Source organism: Mauremys reevesii, linkage group 3, assembly GCF_016161935.1.
Source record: "Mauremys reevesii isolate NIE-2019 linkage group 3, ASM1616193v1, whole genome shotgun sequence".
NCBI lineage: Eukaryota > Metazoa > Chordata > Testudines > Geoemydidae > Mauremys > Mauremys reevesii.
In genome coordinates this window covers 131002228-131021947 of record NC_052625.1, presented here as the reverse complement: position 1 = coordinate 131021947, position 19720 = coordinate 131002228, and the positions used below count along the sequence as shown (strand labels likewise).

At 38.8% G+C, this 19720-nt stretch overlaps 1 protein-coding gene across 8 annotated transcripts in view; it reads left to right on the top strand.

Annotated features, from left to right (window-relative positions):
* The window catches only part of LIN28B (lin-28 homolog B), a 183911-nt gene that overhangs the window by 34213 nt on the left and 129978 nt on the right, over positions 1-19720 (top strand). For 2 of the 8 annotated variants that reach the window (XM_039528472.1, XM_039528473.1), the window contains 3 exons: positions 364-423; positions 524-712; positions 19483-19531. In XM_039528472.1, coding sequence (XP_039384406.1) covers positions 19498-19531 — 34 coding nt within the window. In that variant the 5' untranslated portion in view covers positions 364-423; positions 524-712; positions 19483-19497. Of the gene's footprint in view, positions 1-363; positions 424-523; positions 713-7601; positions 7824-8427; positions 8815-16237; positions 16362-19482; positions 19532-19720 lie in introns of those variants that run through there. The other 6 variants (XM_039528471.1, XM_039528470.1, XM_039528480.1 and 3 more) reach the window with 5 other exon arrangements.

Sequence of the window (19720 nt, the reverse complement as noted above, 5' to 3'; positions counted from 1 at the left end):
CCTGAAGCAGCAACTCCAGATCGATAGTCACACTGCAGGGAAGAGAGTATTTTCCAGAGCCACCTCGATAGCTGATGTGCTGTTTTGGTCACTTTGATTTGAATACTTTGATTACATAAACTGGAAGATTTCCCTCAAGGAGCTTGGAACAACATCTCCTTTGCCAGTCAGGCACTACAAGGACTGATACGTCCTCTGAAAAATGGAAGGTCTGAAATGATAGAAAAAGCTTTTATAGCATGACCACTGATGGCACACAGACATGCAAACCCAAATAGTTCTGCAATTTTTAGGGGGGAAAAAACAAACTTTGAATTTTTAACTTACCATTGTCTCTGCACTTCCTTTGCTGTGATTAACCAGGCTGCCTGCAGGGAGCATCTGTGGTCTGAAGCCTCCTTCTCACACTATATTGAAGTTCAGGTAGGAAAAGAAACATTTTATGTCCTTGAATTGCCACAATAATTTTTTCTGCACTGAGCTATTTGAGACAATAACCCTCTGTGTCTTGTCCTTCTTTCAGGCCACACAACCTCTACTGGCTGCAATACCTCCACAGCTTGGCCATACTGCAGCACAAGCCTGGCTCAACATAGCTTCACAGGCACTTCCAAGAGCAAGTGTTTCCATGATGAACAGATGGTAGAAGTTCTGGACGGGGCCAACAAGCAGGTCTAGTACTAAAGACAGAGGGATTGCGGCTACAGGAAAGGTATGACAAGAGGCAAGATTCAGGCTGCACAGCTTGAGGACAGGGTTTCATTGCAGGTGCAGGCACTTGCTTTGCAGTTCCCGGAACAGGAATGGACTAAGGGAGGAGGACAGAGCTCAGCAGAGAAAACTGTGATATTAATAATGGCTACAAGAATACTGGGTCTTGCTGCATCACAGCCTGAGTCCCTTGTTGTGATGCAGTCCAGAGATAGCTTGGAAAACTCAGTGGCTGGATGGCCCATGCAATCTGGCCCCTTGAGCAATAAGGCAGGGCAACTTTGCCCCAGGGAAAGCTCCATGTTGACCCCCTCCCCTGTGGATGCCTCAATCCCCTTCCCTGGTAACAAGTGCACAGTGAATAGGGAAAGGAGAACAGTGGGCCAGGGGACATACAACAGTAGGGGGGTTCTGTCTTATACCTGGTTTCACTGTTTGCACTTGTTCATGCACTTTGTTTTGTGTGTTTGTTTGTTTGTTTTGTTAAGATTCTTCTGTTACTGGTGTGTTGGTGTGGTAATGGCTGGGCCTGCCTGGTAATGGGTGAATGTTGTACTTTTCTAATACATGTTTGTAAATAAAGCTTTCTATTTTATCAAGGAAGTTTATTGCTATCACTGCATCACATCATACAATATGCATTTAAAATAATTAAAAGTAAACACATGATGAGGGACATTTAGGAATTAGTATTTATTGCAGAAGTTGGAAGGTTTATTGTGAAGGAGGTGGTGATTGCAGGAAAAGAAAGGACATGGGTAAGGTAGATGAATGCTGTAACGGTGCCCCCCATAAGGCTTTATGGAACTATGCTTATGAATGTATATATAACATAACTGGAATATGTTTTTTGCTACATATGCCATGTAACCTATCTCTGTAAAGGTTATGATCTACTGAATCTATTAATCCTATTCGTATGCATGTATCATTTTTTTGTTCAAAGTTATGAATATTGGCTGTATACTTACTTCATTTTTAAGTAGCCTTTGTAAAGCATTTGGTCACCTTCTTGAGAAATGAATGTGCAAATTAAGTGCCCAATCAAGAAGCACTTAAGGGACAATGGATCTTGGAAGGCTCCAATCCACATAAGAAGTCTACATGAGGACGTTCAAGGTAGCAGGTAAGCAATGGCTGCTGCATGTAAAAATGAGTCATGCATGGACATGTGACTTGCCCATGTGACTCCAAAACTCCATCTTGGAGCTGGACTTTGCATAGGAGAGGAGAGGGGAGGGGAGGGGTCAACAAACTTTACAGAAACCATGTTGACTATTGCTCAAGAGTTTATGTTTTTCTATGTGTCTGACAATTTTATTCTTTACTATTGTTTCAACTAATTTGCCCGGTACCGATGTTAGACTTACCGGTCTGTAATTGCCGGGATCACCCCTAGAGCCCTTTTTAAATATTGGCGTTACATTAGCTAACTTCCAGTCATTGGGTACCGAAGCCGATTTAAAGGACAGGTTACAAAGGACAGGTTACAAACCTTAGTTAATAGTTCCGCAACTTCACATTTGAGTTCTTTCAGAACTCTTGGGTGAATGGCATCTGGTCCCGGTGACTTGTTAATGTTGAGTTTATCAATTAATTCCAAAACCTCCTCTAGTGATACTTCAATCTGTGACAGTTCCTCAGATTTGTCACCTACAAAAGCCAGCTCAGGTTTGGGAATCTCCCTAACATCCTCAGCCGTGAAGACTGAAGCAAAGAATCCATTTAGTTTCTCCGCAATGACTTTATCATCTTTAAGCGCTCCTTTTGTATTTTCATCGTCAAGGGGCCCCACTGGTTGTTTAGCAGGCTTCCTGCTTCTGATGTACTTAAAAAACATTTTGTTATTACCTTTGGAGTTTTTGGCTAGCCGTTCTTCAAACTCCTCTTTGGCTTTTCTTATTACATTCTTGCACTTAAGTTGGCAGTGTTTGTGCTCCTTTCTATTTGCCTCACTAGGATTTGACTTCCACTTTTTAAAGGAAGTCTTATCTCTCACTGCTTCACAGTCAATCTCAGTCACTCCCACACGTTTTACGTGCCTCCTTGTCCCAGTCTCTTTTCCCAGACAGTGCCAGTTCTTCCTCTGCAACCCAGCTCCTTGTCAGAACTTTCTTTCCTCCCCTTTGCCTCCATTCCTCTCCAGGACCTAGTCAGATTCCTTCATCAGTCAGTCCCAATGCCCCCCTACTCCTCCTCTGATCTCAGTGAGTTCAGCATTCCCCACCCTCAGCCAACTGGCTTCCAGTCCCCCACCTCCATTTCCCTTATGGGCTCCCAGTCCCCTCACCCAACCAGTCCCAAACTTCCTTCCTCCCCTAACCAGTTCTTGCCTCCCCTCCCTTTGGCTCCCAGTCAGTCTCCCACTCCTCTTCCCAGTCACAGTTTATCTTCCGCCAGTCCCAGGTCTCACCAGAATCCTTATCCTAATCTACCTCTTTCCCTCCCCACAGTCTGGCCTTTGTCCCCTCTGCATTCAAATCAGATAGCTTCCTCTTTCCAGTGTCCTGGGTGCCAGCAGTGGGGTGACTGGGAGCACAAGAGAGACAAGCTCCTTGCTCTCAGTTCTGGTGCTTTGCACCACCACATTCTGGAGCAGCTATTAGGGAAAGTCCCCAAACACATGCCTTGCAGGATATTTATAAAGAGTACCATGTGAGGTATCCACAGAAAGTTTGTAACTCATCAAGACTCATAATCATGGTGAGATGTATGTACAGGTAATATTTAAGGAATAATGTATCTATATTAAAAATATGCTTTAGAGTCTTGGACTAAAAGTTAGTCACCAGTGGACAATATGTCTTGGTGATGGACCATTCACACAGGAGGGAACTGTAACCCCTACCTGTTTAGCAAGTGATGTAATGCAAGGCTCAATTGTCTAGCCTTGCTGCTCCCCAGGACCATCAATAGAAAACCACCAGAGAGAACTGCAGACAATCAAAACCACTTGGAGGTAAAAAAGGAACATTACAATAGACAGAGATTTGCCCTGTCTATGAATAAAGACAAAATATGGTTTCAGTATAACAGATTCTTTGGATTCTTTGACTGAAGAGACATCTTGGGAAGTAGAGACATTCTCATGAAAAACTAGATCCTGGTTCCTGTGAAGCCAGCCAGCTTTGCAACAGACTGCACTATAGATAGAAAAGGTAACTATCAATAACTGTAGACATAAGTTTGCATTTTATTATTTATTTTGTATAATAACCATTTGTTTCTGCCACTACCTTTTGTTTCTAGGTAACTCTCCAATCTTTCTTAAATCTATTTTTGTTTTATTATAAGTGCTCACAAGTGGTGTGTGTTATACAAGAGCGGCAGTTTAAGGTAAAACTAGCAAACTTGGGCACACTTCTCCTTTGGGGCAGAGGATCTGAGATTTCTGTGAGTAGTCAGTGTTAGGGGCTGGAAATCACAGGGAAATGATTCAAAGGGATGGGGACTTTGATGCCTCTATTGTTAATCTGCAAGGCAAAGACAAGGCTGGCATAGCCCAGAGGAGAGTGCTTGAGAGGCTGATGGTGTTAGGGAACTGACACCCAACTAGGCACAAGCAAGACTCCCTCACACTAGAGGCAAGATGTAGCAAGGTGATTTACAGCCCTCGATGCCCTGAGAACCATCACAGGGGGCAGTAAGGGACAGGCAAGTTGAGGGTTGGGGAGGATGCTGAAAGGGAAGAAATACAGGTATAATGAGGATGGGAAGGCTGAGAGGAGACGTGTATGAACATGAAATATCAGGCAGCATGAGGCTATGGGGACAAAGGAAGCACCTGGATGGTTGCAGCATGAAACCACTGGGGAAATGGAGGAAACTCTGAGAAAGGCTTGAGTAGCCACTAGGAGAGGGACATGAAGGTAGCCATGGTTGGTGGCAGAAACAGCCCAGGAAGGTGTATGGTGTCCTGAAAGAAACTTAGGCTCCTTACCTAGGCCAGGAGCCTGGGAAATTCAGTTCACAGGAGTCTCTAGAAAACCTAGTAGTTTCTTATTCACAGTTTCAAGGGCAAGTGGCATGTGTAACAATATGTGATACTCCATAGTTAGAGGTACCATTAGAAAACAGAAAATGAAATAATTTATCAGATGTTTCACTTTTCTTTTACCAGAGTGGCAAAGGCTCCCTTAAACTTCACTAAATGGGTTGAAGCAGTCTCATGAATGCTACAGCATTTGGTTTTGATAGGAGCACAACAGAGAGGGACTATATGTTATGTTTTAAATAGAACATGCAACTTCACAAGCAAAAAGTGCTTCTGTATTTATTTATGTCAAAGTTGCCCATTCTTTTTCCACCAGCCACAACAACTCATTGATTTTAGTGAAAATATTATACTTTGGGAAAATGCATAAACTGTGAAATCCACACAGAAATTGACAAAGGCTCTCAGGAATGAAACCCTATGAATGAGCATGGTGGGTCAAGGCTGGGGAATGGAACTTGCAAGTGGAAGGAATGCTCAGAGACATCAGGGAGAACGACTGTGCAAATATGTTGTCACCCCTCTGCCAAGTGGTTGTAATGTTGAGACCTTAGAGCATTCAGTTTGTTGTTGGAAGAGAAATCAGTGATACGGAGTCTGGGGATTTTCTTAGTTTAACTTGTTTTACTTACACCAATCCTTCAACAGAGGTGATCAGAAGTGCCACGCAGGCAAATCCCTCTTTCAAAAATCTCAGCCCAAATCCCAATGCCCAATTCCCAGAAAGCAATTCTGCTCCTGGTGTTGACTCTAGAAAGAGAGATTAAGGTGGAGAGCAAACTCTCTTGCTGTTTATAGCAGTTTCTAGAAAGAACCTGCACCCCACAACTAAAAAAAGATGGCATTTCTTCAAAGACTGCTCACACCCTAAGAAAAGCAACTTGTAAGACTAAGTGTAATAGCACCATTTGATTACTTTTATGTTGAGCTCTAAGAATGGAACCCTAGCCACAAGAAAAGCAGGAATCCATGATGGCAGCTGAGTGGGCAAAATGTTTGAAGATCTGAAAATGGTACAGTATGTTGTGCAACTATACAGCACAGACTGAGATCATGTAACAGAACTTTGTGATCAGCATGTAGTACCAATTCAAAAGGAATTAAAAGCTATACCTTGTAAGTACAGCAACCTCTTACTGGAACCTCATGGCTGCAATGCATGTATAGAGACCTGGGAATAGAATTCTGACTAGACAGCATGTTCAGAGACTCAAGAATTAAATCCCAAACATGGATGGGCCATTGGAGACTCAGTAAAGGAACTCCATGTGTGAGATCGGAAAATAGAACCTTATGAGCAGGGCAAGTACGCCAAAACTACCAATGGAACCCAATACACACCATGCACAAGGACCCAGGAATGGGACTCTGCAAAAAGGCAACTTGTTCTGAGACCCACTTTTTCACTCTAATTTGAACTGTGGCCTGCTAAACCCAGGGTTGTGAGTTCAATCCTTGAGGGGGCCATTTAGGGATTTGGGGATTTAGTGGAGATTGGTCCTGCTTTGAGCAGGGGGTTGGACTAGATGACCTCCTGAGGTCCCTTCCAACCCTAATAATCTATGATTCTATGAGTGGCACATAATAAGAGCTAGGAACGGTATGCTGTGAGCAGGTAGGTCAAGACTGAGGAAAAGAACTTTGGAAGTAGGTGATGGATTCAGAGTCCTCAGCATGCAACATTGTCACCATGCAACATGTGATGAGAGTTGGAAAAGTCTCATGCACAGAACAGACCAGGTACTGGAACTAGAACCCTGGAATGTGTGGGCTGGGTCAAGACCTGGAAATCTGGAAGTGAACAATATGCTGAGACCCAGAAATGACAACCTGGTAAAGACCTGGGAGTAGAACCTTATGTGTAGCACAAGCCAAGACACAAGCTTGGAGCCTTGCAAGTGATTGACACATTTAGAGACCCAGGAATACAAGGGGGTTGAACATAGGAGTGGTGAAGTCAGATCAAACCAAAACATGGAAGTCTGAGTGTGCAGAAAATACTGAGACCTGGAAAATGGAGCCCTGTGACTAGACAGAAACCTGGACATGGACTGTTGAGACAATGGGGTGCCTGCAAACTCTTGAAGAAAAGGTTGTTGTGATGTCAGGCACATTCAGAGAGAGGGGTGGATCTGTATGCAAGGCATGTTTTGGCCCTGTAGGACAGGACCTTCTGCAACCTGATCAGACAGAACCCTGTGCCCCTAGAACACCTTCTTACCCTGGGGAACAGAACATGGGATTGCCTTGTTTAGTTTCCGATGGCCGCTCAAGGCGGGGGGCACCATCAGAGACCTTGGGCTTGGTGACAAAACCTTATGATGTAATTAAAGGGTGTTGTGTAGATTATGGGATGGAGGGGGCACAGCCTGGAAAGAGGGATGAACTGTCTCCAGGAAAGCGAAAGCCTGTAACATGGGGTTGGGGTGGTCTCCCTCGGAGGGCAAGGGCAGGGAGATGGAAGATCTCAGCCCCTAGGGAAGGCAGGAAAGGGAACCCAGCGCTGGCCACCCCTTTTGGAGGGCAGGGGGAGAAGCCCTGCGTGCGGCACAGCCCGAGCAGGGGCGGGGCACAGGCTGGACGCGCCTCAGCCCCCGCTGAAGGGGGACCAGTGGGTCGCGGCCTCGGTGTCGGTTTCAGGCTGGGAGCCTGCCTAGGAGCGAAGGTGTCAGACCTGGCCGGGGGCCGGGGCCAGGCTCAGGCGGGGCGGGCGGGTAGCGCCCTGCGTGGCCCGATCCCAGGCCCGAGGCGGGGGCGACACGACACCCTCGTGCGAGCCGAGTCCCCCCGGGAAGTGTCCCCGCCTGTGGCAGCGACTCGCGCTCGGGCTTCAACCTGCCGCGCCCCCTGGTGCAGCCGGGGCGGGCCGGGCAGGTGCACGCCTGCCGCGGCGTGACCCAGCGTTGGAGCGGTAACGGGCTGCCGCGTCCCTGCCCAGCCATCCAGCCGCCGCTGCTCTGCCACGGGCGGGGAGCGTGAGCGCCGCTTCCCTCCCTCCCCCGCCGCCGCCGCCAGCCCCGCTCCTCCGCCGCCGCCCCACAGCGCCTTAGGAAGCCAAGCGCCACCCGCTGCCCCCAGCCCAGCGCCCGCCCTGCCCAGCGACCATGGAGCCCGGGAGGTAAGCGAGCTCCAGTCACTGCTCCTTGGCCGTCCGTGCCGCGCCGGGTCCCGCCCGCCCGCTCGCTGCCAGCGCCGCAGCTGGCACCTGCCCGGCACCTTTCCCGCGGAGTCCGCGCACCCTGCACAGATGCACTGGGGGAGGGGGGCGTCTTCGTTTCCCCTACAGGGAAAGTTGCTTCCCGCCGCCCGAGCGCCCCTTTATTTCTCCCCAATGTTGCCATTGAGATGCTGCTGCCGTGGCGGGTGTACTTCCGGGTTCACACCTTCCCCCCACCTCCACCCCCCTTCTCCGAGGGCTGCGGTTACCCTGGAGAAGATCAGACGCCTCGGAGCCCAGCGGCAAAGTTGCAGCTTCCCCTGGGGGAGGGGGAGGGTGTCTTGCATGTGATATTACAAATAACAACAATAAAAGGATCGAGAGACAAGAGCCGAGCCTCCCTGGCATGCAATCCCGGTGTCACCCCGGGGTGCGCGAGGAGAGCGCCGGCGCTTGCATGGTGCATCTGCAAAGCGCTGGGCTGCTCCAGGTGTGAGCATAAAGGGATTGCGTTAACTTGCTCCGGTCAAGGTACAGGTTGGGATGCCTGCAGGTGAAACTGCGCCCGTTCGACACCAGGGGGCGTCCCGTGCTCTTGGGATCCCTCCACTCCCTGCCTTTGCCCCCTGGTAGCAAAGAGATCTTTGTATTTGTAACCTACCAAGGAAACAATCTTGCACTGTCAGTGTGTGTGTGTGTATGCGTATATATATGTTCTTTGGGGGGAGGGGAAGACGGAGAGGCACAAACACAAATTAGGACTTTGGAGGAGCGGAGGAGAAAGATCCTGGAGCTTGAGCTGTTGCAAAAGGAAAGCGAAGGAGGAAAGTAGATGGACAACTACATTGTGTTTGCCAATCGGTGCGTCAGCTTTAAACTGACTAGAGAGCAGAGGATGCAGCTGCCTTGTACGGATTTGTGCCCCAAAGGACTGTTTTTTAATTGCACCTTGGTAACTATTCCTGCCCTTTAGTGCTTTTTTTGTGTGTATGGGCGTGGGGGGGATGTTATGCATAAGATCAAATAGTAATTCCGTGTCCTCTCTACGGGGGGTTTAAATGTAAGTAATGGTAAGGCCGCCATTTTGAATTGTTTCATGCAACAGAATGAAATCTTAGGTCGATCTCTGTTTTTCCTTGCATTTTCCCCTCGGTGTTTTTTATAAATGGCTCCTAAGGGTGCTGTGTATAAGTTGGGGTCTTTTTATAGTAAACTTAAAAACAAAACCCATGTAGCACTGTGCTGTTCTCCTGTGAAGTTGTCCTGCTGATGGCATGTAATGTAAGGGAAAACAAATAAATGTCTTTTAAACTATGTAGTTTCTGTTTTCTGGTTTCAAATACTGATAGAAATCTGGCTATGTCAGTTTGATTTATGAGTATAGGCTAGAATGGCTGGCTTTAGAACTAGTTTCAGAAGTATATATTTCTCTTTTAGCAATGTAAAATTGAATTCCATCCTGGTCCAGGAAATATTTTGTATTTAATTTCTTGTTTTGAGTTATATTTTTATTGACATAGTAATTAAGCACATGACATTTTAGTCATCTGATTTTGCAGGAAATCAGTCAATTCAAACCCTGCATGTATATGCATAAAAGATCAGAAAACATAACTACACACCTAATGTTGCTATTTAGTCCAAGCTCTTTTAAAAGCATAAGACCAGTATATTTAAAATAGTGTAAATTCTAAAGTAAGTTTTAGAGGAAGAGAGGTTTAACACTTGTCTGAGTTATCTATTTTAATGTGTTACCATTAGATAGATCACCTAGAAAAGATGCTATGCATTTAATTGATGATAACTTTCCCTGAGTGTACTTACTTGATATCTACTTAGTCTCATATTGTAGTATAAATGCATGAAATAGTAATACAGGTTAGCAACTTTTGCTGAAGGATTTAGGCATGTTACTTATGTAAGCAGCATTACATTTAAAAAGTCATTAACTAATATTTTAGTTATAGTCTGTTTTGGAACTTCACATTTTATGTGCATACACTATCTAACTACATCTACAGCAAAGCATCTGTTATTGTCAGTATTAGCTACTCTTAAAAATAAGAACTGTAGCTATAATTTTAGAATAGTCTAAATTGTTTTCAACATTTTAATTTAATGAAGCACCCAAATAATTTATATTAAATTACAGTAACAACCATTTAGAGTTAGATTGATACTGGATTGTACAGTAAACCATATAGGAAACAGACATTTCATTTTTAAAGGTGTAAAGATAATACATTAATTGTTGGGGGAAATATTCTGCCATTCACTTCTTTGAAAACTGTTCACAGGCTATACAGTTAAACTGCAGTCTTCTGAAAGAATGACTACTGTACAGCAAGAAAGATCACTAAAATCTGGAATAAATATATAACCTCAGATTTATTAATAAGTATACCAAGAAGCCAAGTTTTCTTTGTTTTCATGAAACAATGTAACACAAAATAGCAAAGTAATGGTTACTTATAACCAGACTGTTTAGTACATATTTAAAAACAGCTGTAGCAGAAAATACAAGATTGCATGACGAAATGAGCTATCAAACTTATATGTTTATAAAACGAATGCTGCAAGGGAGACAATTTGGAAAAAAAATCTTACCAGAAATAAAGAGTAAAGTCAATGTAGGAGACACATTAGCTGATATGTATTAGAAACTTCAGGAGACAGGAGAGAAATAATGAAAAATTCATATGTCTAGGCCCAAATCTTCACTGTCTGAACCATTGCTCGGATGCAGTGATAAGTCACAAGCAGTGTTTCAGATCACATTCTCCAAGCATAAGGATGACTTAATAAGGCTTAGGCTCTTAAACGTTCCTTTTTTCATTTTGAAGTAGCTTTTTGTTTGCATTATAGTTAAACAATGTGATTTATAATGTGCTCTTGGGAAGGAAGAGAGAAAGACCTACCAGATGATTTTTCTGTTACAATATGTCTGGATAGAAGATAGCTTCTAAAGGAACCATTTTTCCTCAACAATGAGCCTAAAAAACATACATTGTGAGGCATAACTGTTAACTTGTTAATCAGAATAATAAGATTCCAGTTCTCAAGTATAACTAAAATTCACACTATTTATAGCTGGCAGATGTATTTTATAAAGCCAGCTGTATTTTGAAAATATGAGGGTACATGCCTTTATGGAGTAGCTCCTCCTATGACATGATACTGTATGATGTCGCTGACCGGAGTGCTGAATCAAGACAGCCATGTTGATCACTACTAAATCCAACTGAAAAACACAACCTGAAGTTCTGTGGAGGTTCAAATACAAGAATAACTATAGTAAGTTTTTTCTTTATTATCTTATTTTTACATCATCCATTCACTACGTGTAGTAGGCAGATACATGCTGTCTCAAGGAAGCTTTTTCCAGTGAATTGTTTTAGTTTGGTATTGAATGAGTATAGGAAAATCAATTAGATCAATACTATGGCACTCTCTTGTTTTGAGAATGGTCCTTTACCACCATAAAGACATTTTAAGACATCTTACATAAAAATGAAGCCTAATTTTTAAAAAAAATCACATTTTTGAGTCAAACAATTTTTAGACCTAAGTTTATTAGCTATTTTTAAACACAGTTTCAGATTGTGAAAGGGTATTTTGAGAGCTAAGATCCAAGCATATGATTGATTTTTTTTTTATTCACTAATGATGATATGGACAAAGTCCATGTAATTGCATATACCCATTAACAACAACAACAAAAGATATGAGCATGAGGTTTTTGTTAAAGAGTTAAAATTTGGAGGAGCCAAGCAGTCTATAGGAGAATCTCCTCTAAATTTGTTTTGTGTTCCAATATCTCTGGTAGGAAAAGCTCTTTCTTACATAAAGCATTTTGTGGACTAGTTCATGATGTGTGTTATTTCAAGAACAGTTGTATAATAAAAAAGCAAAATAATTTTAATTTCGTACTCTGATACATAAGTGGTAAAAATTTAAACACAGGACTTTTTGACATACTGCTTCTAAAAATAGAATGACTTGATATGCAGGATCCTCAAATTAAAGGTCAAAGGTGACAAACCAGGACAAAGGTCATGCAGCTCATTTTCAAGCAATCAGTTTCTAGTTTTTTCATGGCTGAACAAAAGCTTAATTATACAGGAAAAAATAAAAGAGGCCTGTAACGTTAACTGATCAATTTTCACAAAGAAATAGAGAGAGATTTACAGAATTTCCCAAATAATGTACATTCTCAACTATGGTTCTTAATACTGAATTTATGCTGACTTTGATAGAAATATGTATATACACATGTTTAGGTTTAAACACTAAAATTTCTTCCTTAATTTAGTATTTTACTATCTCTAAATGGTCAAGATGCTAGTAGTATGTACAATTGGGAATTTGTAGGATGGAATGCAGTTTTTTTCTAAATAGTATATGGTAAAGTTCTTAGGTTGCCAAAATGTTCATTCATATATATCTAATGTTTGCTTTAAACAAAATTCTAAAATTGAAGACCATGTATTCTGATAGTGGTGTGTTTGTAGATACATAGTAGGTTAAAAATAATCCCCTTCCCCTCCAAAAAGCTATCCAGAATAAATGGCTCTCAATATCAATAGCTAGTTGCTAGCAACGAAACAGCTTCTATTTTTTTTTTGTCATTTATTTTGTTTGAAGAAACCATGTTATTATTTTATTACATGTAGTGTTGTGTTCTGCTCCCCCGCTACCTTTCAGAAAGGTGTGGGGTTTTTTTGTTTTTGTTTTTAACTACAATTACATTTTAAAATGCTCTTATCTCTCTGTGTGTATGCATGCTATTTAGGCCAGTTATTTTTAATAATTTAACCCTGCTAAATGCATCTTACATCTATCTATCATCACTATCTATGTTACTGACAGTACTTCAATGCATAAAGGTTTTTTTAGTCCGGCCACAACATACATATGTAGATTGTTAAACTGGTGTTGAAAATATTTGCACACTGAGCATTATTTTTGTAACTCAATACTGAGACTGATTTGTTTAGTAATATTTAGATGTTCTACCACTATTGTACATACTTCATAATAAATTCTTGCATGTGCAATCATTTTTGTAAGAAAATAAAATTCAAGATGACAATTTCTAATCTCCAAGAATTTAATATCAGTGATACCGTTCTGTATTCTCATTTTAAATTAATAAACAATTTCAACTAAAACAGACAAGAACTACCATTGCATTATTTTGTTCAATAACTTATTTTAAACAATGACTCAGCAGGAATGTTTATTACATGGAACTATTTTCTTTTACAGTTAGGAAAATTTCACATACTCTGAACTGTTTATGCTGCATTACCCACACTTACGTGAAAAGAATATGTCAATATTAGATTGACATTAGTGCTGTAAGCACTGTCTTTTGATAAGCCACACATTATACCATTTTACTTTTAATATGTTTTCTTTAGCTTGGTTGCTTTTTTCCTGGTAAATTCCTAATACTCACACCAAAAAGAAGACCTATGAAGAAGCCGAATTTAAGCTTGTGAATCTGTTAGACTCCTAAATGATAATTCACTAATAATAATTACAGAAAAAAATTGGTGTTTTACATATAAATGGCCTGTATAAAAGCAACAAAAGTAGTGTGGGGTGCAAAGGATGTAGCAGAGGTGAAGTGCTAACTCTGTGAAGAGTAAATATTAATTTGAAGTACAACAAATGAACTTAGAATTGCTCCTTTAGAATGTACAACCAATCATGCTGAAACTTTTACAGAAGTATATGAATTTTTTTAAACATATAGAATATTTTTCAAGTAAAATTTAAAAAAGTAGTGCAATGCATATAGAACAGCAATTTCATCCACTGAAGTAGTTTTAACATGGTTAAGTTCAAATTGGCAAAAACTGCTTTTATTACCTGACTGCAAATTATACGTTATGCAGTTTACAGTTTCATTTTATGTATAGATCCATATTCTAATATTGGCTTAATAATTACATTTAAATTGAGGCTCTGTTGAGTTTAAGGAAAGGTTACAAACACAGATTTAGAATTATATTCAGTGTGATGTTCATACCTCATTTATACTGTAGAGGACATATCCAATGTAGTGTCATTATGTGGAATGGAAGGGTTGTACATATATTTTATAAGGTAAAAGCTGAATAATTTTAAAATTTACAATATTGCCATAACAGCTCTTATTTGACACACATCTTTCCAACATTTATTAAGCATTATTTCATTTGTGAGCAAATATTCTTAAAAATGGCTTCAAAATGAATATAAACCACAAGTTTAAGATATATTTTAATTTTTTTTATAATTTGAATACAAATTAAACCAATGATCATAAGTATGCTTTTCAGAATTAGATTTTTTTTTATAACTGATGGATGATACTTATTTTTAACTTTTTTTTCAATTGTTATCTATTTAAGATTTCATGGTTGCAGGAAACTATGGGGGTGTCTGAGAATTAATAATAATAGATGCTGAGATTAAAAAAGTTAAAGCTGTATAACTGATTAAATCAAATTCTGATAAATTCTCAAGACGCATTTTTCTTACTCTGCCTATCTATAAATTTTGATTGTCAGTAGAAATATTTTTTCATTGCTTTGTGTGTGTGTGTGTATGGTGAAATCACTGTTGACATTTGCCAATAAAAATCTAATCCTTCAAAGCCTAATAATAAACTATGCAAAATATCTAATACATTTGGATGTTCTTATTTGTCTCAGTCACTAGTACTCAACTTATTGTGAACAAAAGAACAATAAGCTACTTCTGGAGATAATCACTTTGAAAGCTAGTTCAGCCCCATTAAAAGAAGGTGTATTTATAACTTCATTTGCTTAAAAAATGCAAATTGCTCCAAATTTGGACAAATTGGCTTAAATTACCGGTACTATTTTACATGCTAGCTGTAAATTTGAACAAAATGCTGACAAGTAAATAAGAGGCTAAATAGTTGCTTTTCAAAATATTTTATGTTTAGACATATTTTTGTACCCTTGAAAAATAAAATTGGTTACAATTGTATGAAAATATGGTCACTATTCTGTGTTATAGAATTTTATTAAATATACAGAATGTTTTCTACTTAAGAGTTTTTCATATTCTTCTAAATACAGAACATATAAAATAGATAATATGGATTAAGAATAATTAATCTCACTAAAGGAATGAGAAATGATTTTATCCAGTTGTATTTCTTTATTATACCATTATTGTCACTTTAATCATATGCACTAAAGTTACATTTTTATTTAATAGTAAAGTTTTAGCCTCGTTGATCTTGGGGTCAGAGCACATCATTTAAAAAAAACTAAAAATTAAATTGAATGGTGGTATTTCACTTTTATGAGTCAAATGCTGGTCCTGTTGGAGTCGGTGGGTCCTACTGGAGTCAGTGGCAGACTCCACACCTTTGAGGTCAATGGAGCTAGTTATTCCCAATTTACATTGCTTTACTAGAACAGTTTAGAGTCTTGATGTCAATGGGAGCAGATTTTGTTCTTATGTGCGCCTGTTCCAACTGAACTCAAATGGGAGTCTAGTAACTGATTGAATGGGAGCAGAACTGGGCATGCTGGTTATCAGAAATGCCTACATTATTGTGTACCAAATAGTCCACCTTAACTCCTTTCATATGTCAGCAAAACATATCTAGAGAATATCACCAAGCTATTTATATTGTTAACCACAGAGGGTAATCAATTTAACACATAACAAAAGATTCAAAGGTTCAAATCAGTAAAGAAAGATTAAACCTCTGTTTGCTGATCATTAAAAAACAAAACAAAACCAAGTCAGTTTGAAGGATTTTATTAAAAAGTGTTTCAAGGTGAATTTTTGAATTTAGAAGATAATTAAAAGGAGTTACTTTTCCCACATCTGCTTTATCACTTCACTTCCTAAAAATGTTTAGTGCAATGCTCACAGTATTGGGATGGGAAGAAAATTGTGAACAAAATTACACAATGTATGTAATTACACAAGAAAATGAAATCTAGTTATATAATTTCAAAAGAGAATAATTCACAGGAATTGTGTTGTATCCTTAGCAAATTATACAATATTGAATAGGTAAGCCATTGGCTTGAGGACGTGGATCAGTTCCAGTGTTATTCTATATCTTTTATTTCCAAAAACTTTTTCAGGTGTTTTTCAGATGTTTTGCATTTTACAGAATGTAATTCAATATTTTAAATTGATTTCTGTATCTTACTTAATGAAATATTAAAGGAAAGTAAGGGATACAATACCAGAAATCTTTGAAAAAACATTTTAATGAGATTTAGACCCATCATTTAGGATTTTGGTTTAAAACTATTGATATTTCTAAAAATTCATAAACATGTTAGTATTGTTAAGTGTCAAGTAATTTGTTTGATTTAACATTCCTCTGCAGCATTTGCATCTAAGATAGTGCAGCATGTTGCTAGTGCATTCAATCAGAAGTTGAAGTGACTATAAACAAAAATAAACTGATTAGTCTGTGTTACTGTCCAGCAGCTGAATGAAGTGCAAAAGGTAAAGCATACACTATATATATATTTTTTTTAATTCACAGTTTTTAAACAAAATTGTTTGTTACCATAAGGTCATTTTTTTAAAAGGGTACCTGGCATTTTCTCTTCAAAATAAACATCTTGTAGTATTTAGGTGTTCACAATTTATCTAATTCAGTTTGTAGGACAGGTGCACCTGAAATCCTTAAAAAAACCCATCCTAGATAAGAGTTGTAAATAGAAAATAAAGGAATATTGTATCTTTTTCTGCCCCATATGATATTTGCTCACTAGTTAGTAGTAACTTTTTATTATTGTATATTTTACTTTTGTGTTCTGATGTATTTTATAACTGTTTTAAACAATATTAATAAAATATTGATTCCACTCTTGCTCACAATAAAATCAATGCCCAAATTATGATTGATTTCAGTGGAGGCAGGAGCAGGATCATTGTCTTAAATTTTTGTTCTAGCTAATCTCTGAAATAGAACAAACAACTTTGTATGTAAACAGGCAAACTATAAATACCTGATTTTCCTACCCTAGACTATACATGCAATTTTTATATGGCAGTAAAATTGTTTTAATTAACTCTCTGCATTATGTGAAATCCAAAACCCTGTATAATTTTGCTGGCCACTGAGAATTTTGGGGAAAAATGAATGACTAGAGGCATACTGTTGCCTTTCACTGTCCAATACGAATGAATTGCAAAAGACAAACAAACAGTAAGTGGCAGAAAAAAACCCTCAAATGATTGTATGTGTTATCTGTAACAAAAGTAAAGATTATTTCATAGGTATAATTTATAACTTTAACTTTCACTCTCCTTGAATAGGTTTGATTTCCTGTTCTGTGATGATTGCATGGTATCTTCAAATATCACTTTATTCCTATAACTAATTTCCACTCAGACATGTTATGATTAAATGTCTATAGACATTTAATCGGGCTATTAAAGCAAAGAATAATTTCTCTCCAAAACCCTCTTACTAGGCTTGATTATTATATAATCCTTGATTAGCATTTATTAAATGATATTAGCAATGATGAAGCCTATTTAAATATGAATTTCAGTTTCAGCACTAGCAGATCCCAATTTGCTTGAAATGTTTATATTGAAGTGTAGGAAAATACTAAGCTATCACTGTTACCATTAGCTGCTTTAGGGTCCAACCCTGCTCTCATTTAAATCAGTGACTAAATTCCTATTGGCTTCAGTATGATGCAGTAGAATATATGACAACTAGTTTTTTGTTTAGACTATACAGTTTTAAGAATTAATTTAATAGAATTAAGATGTTCAGCCTTTTGAAGTTTGTTTTATAAACTAGCATTTCTTACAATTATATCTCAGGACTTCTATATCCTATTAAGAAACAATTAACACCAAGTCTTTTAGAACAGTTACATCCCATTTACTTTCTGTATAATGATCTATTATGATGCTTATGATATCCACATATTTATATACATAATATTTACAAATACATTGAATGAAGTGACAAAAACAAGGGCTTTTTTAAAAAACCCTATCTAATTTTAGGGTGTACCAATCTCTGTAGTTACTGCAATTCTTAATATATTTCTTTTCCAAAGTGCTTTATTCTGAATCCTCCCATAAACCACATCACTTGTCAAAGCCAGGAAAGGATCTCTTACTCTATGTTTGCATATTTCATTATGCTGCATAAATAATGTAGCTAAATCCGAGACAAAAGCCACACAGCTGCAGGTTGGCAGAAGAGACAAGTAAAACAGGGATTGGGCTGTAATAGTTGAAGGTGTAAAAGGCAGATTAGGTTTAATATTGAATTTATATACTGCTCTACTGGAAAGCAAAACTTGCTATAGATGATCACAAAAAGAAAAACCGGAGACCAGTTGCTACTGTTATTGCACTGCAAGGAAAAACAAGCTGGCTATCACCTTTTCTAGATGCTGATGTTGTGTAGAAGTGGGGTTAACTAGAGGATAAGAAGTTAATATACAGAAATTTGATTCTCACTTGTCTTTGGCTGTTCACACAGTGAGAGAAGGAAGGTGGAGTTTCCACATTTGTAGGAAAAGGCCAGAATCAACAGTCAGAACATGCTCTCCTATTACAAAAAATCTCCATTTTCTTTAAAGGCAGAAGAGATTTAGGTTCACATTGCACAAAAAACCCAACAGCATGAAGTCGTTTATTTGCTTTGGATGGGTCTTACTTAAAGTAGTATAAAAATCAGGTAGAGGGAGACAAAAAGGACATAGGCTGGTAGCAGGTGAGTTTGTGCATGTTCAAATCTATTCATCTTCCTTGCTCTAAACAATCTGCACAGCCTGAGCAAGAAGATTACTCTAAGCACAGTGGCTTTCCTTCGTGCCTCTTAATATCTACTATACATGGCATTTTTGTTGGCATTATTATGATATGAAATCAGATAGATCCTGCTCAATTGGCAGTGGACCATAAATACACCTACCACCAGCAAAGCCATATTGTGTGTTGGTCTCTGATCAAATATTTTTGTTAATTTATTGAGACTTTGTAAGTATTGGCTTAAAATGCAAACTATTGTCTGGGATTTTACTAGTATTAAAGGGAAGGCATTTACCTACGGATACTCTTAGGTTGATACTAGGACCTATAATGTTTAGTACAATTTGACCAAAAAATTATTACAAGATACTTCCTTTGAAGTATATATAAAGACACAAACTGATATTTTTATGATTTAAAGTGTACAATTTAAGCATAGCAAAGCCAACAACCACTAGTACTTGAGTTACCTATTGTGATGAAATATTGATAAGTGAAAACAACACCTTGCAGTATCCAGCAAATCCGTGTATTTTGTCTACTTCCTCATTAACTTTTATAAGAAGACTATTAATGGGGCAATGACTTTAAAGAATGGAGAACCCCCCCCCTCCTTTTTTTTGTAACAGGCTGATTGTTACCTTTTGGTTATCTAATTGTGGTTCGGATGAGCTAGGTAAGTCACGAACAGTTAAAAAGTTTACAGGTCACTTCACAGAGTCAAAGCTCTGGCATTTTATGGCCTTCTAATGAGCCGTTAAACTGGAGAAGAGGTAATTAAATACGGTGCTCTGGTACAATTTGCCGGCTAGTACTGACTTCAACTCTCTGATTTTAGGTTCCTCAGAAGACGATGAGGTCATTCAAGAAGGTCTCTTCAGGCCCAGGTCAGTCTTTATTTAAAAAAAAAAAAGTCTTACATTGCTAACTTTTCATATATGATTGGGGAATTGGTATTTGATAACTACTTTATGCCTCCCACTCCCACAACAGAATGGACTGTAATGAATCTAAATTTCTGTCTGGAAAAGTGCGATTAGAATAGAAGAAAGAATTTCATTCATTTTTCTCCAAGG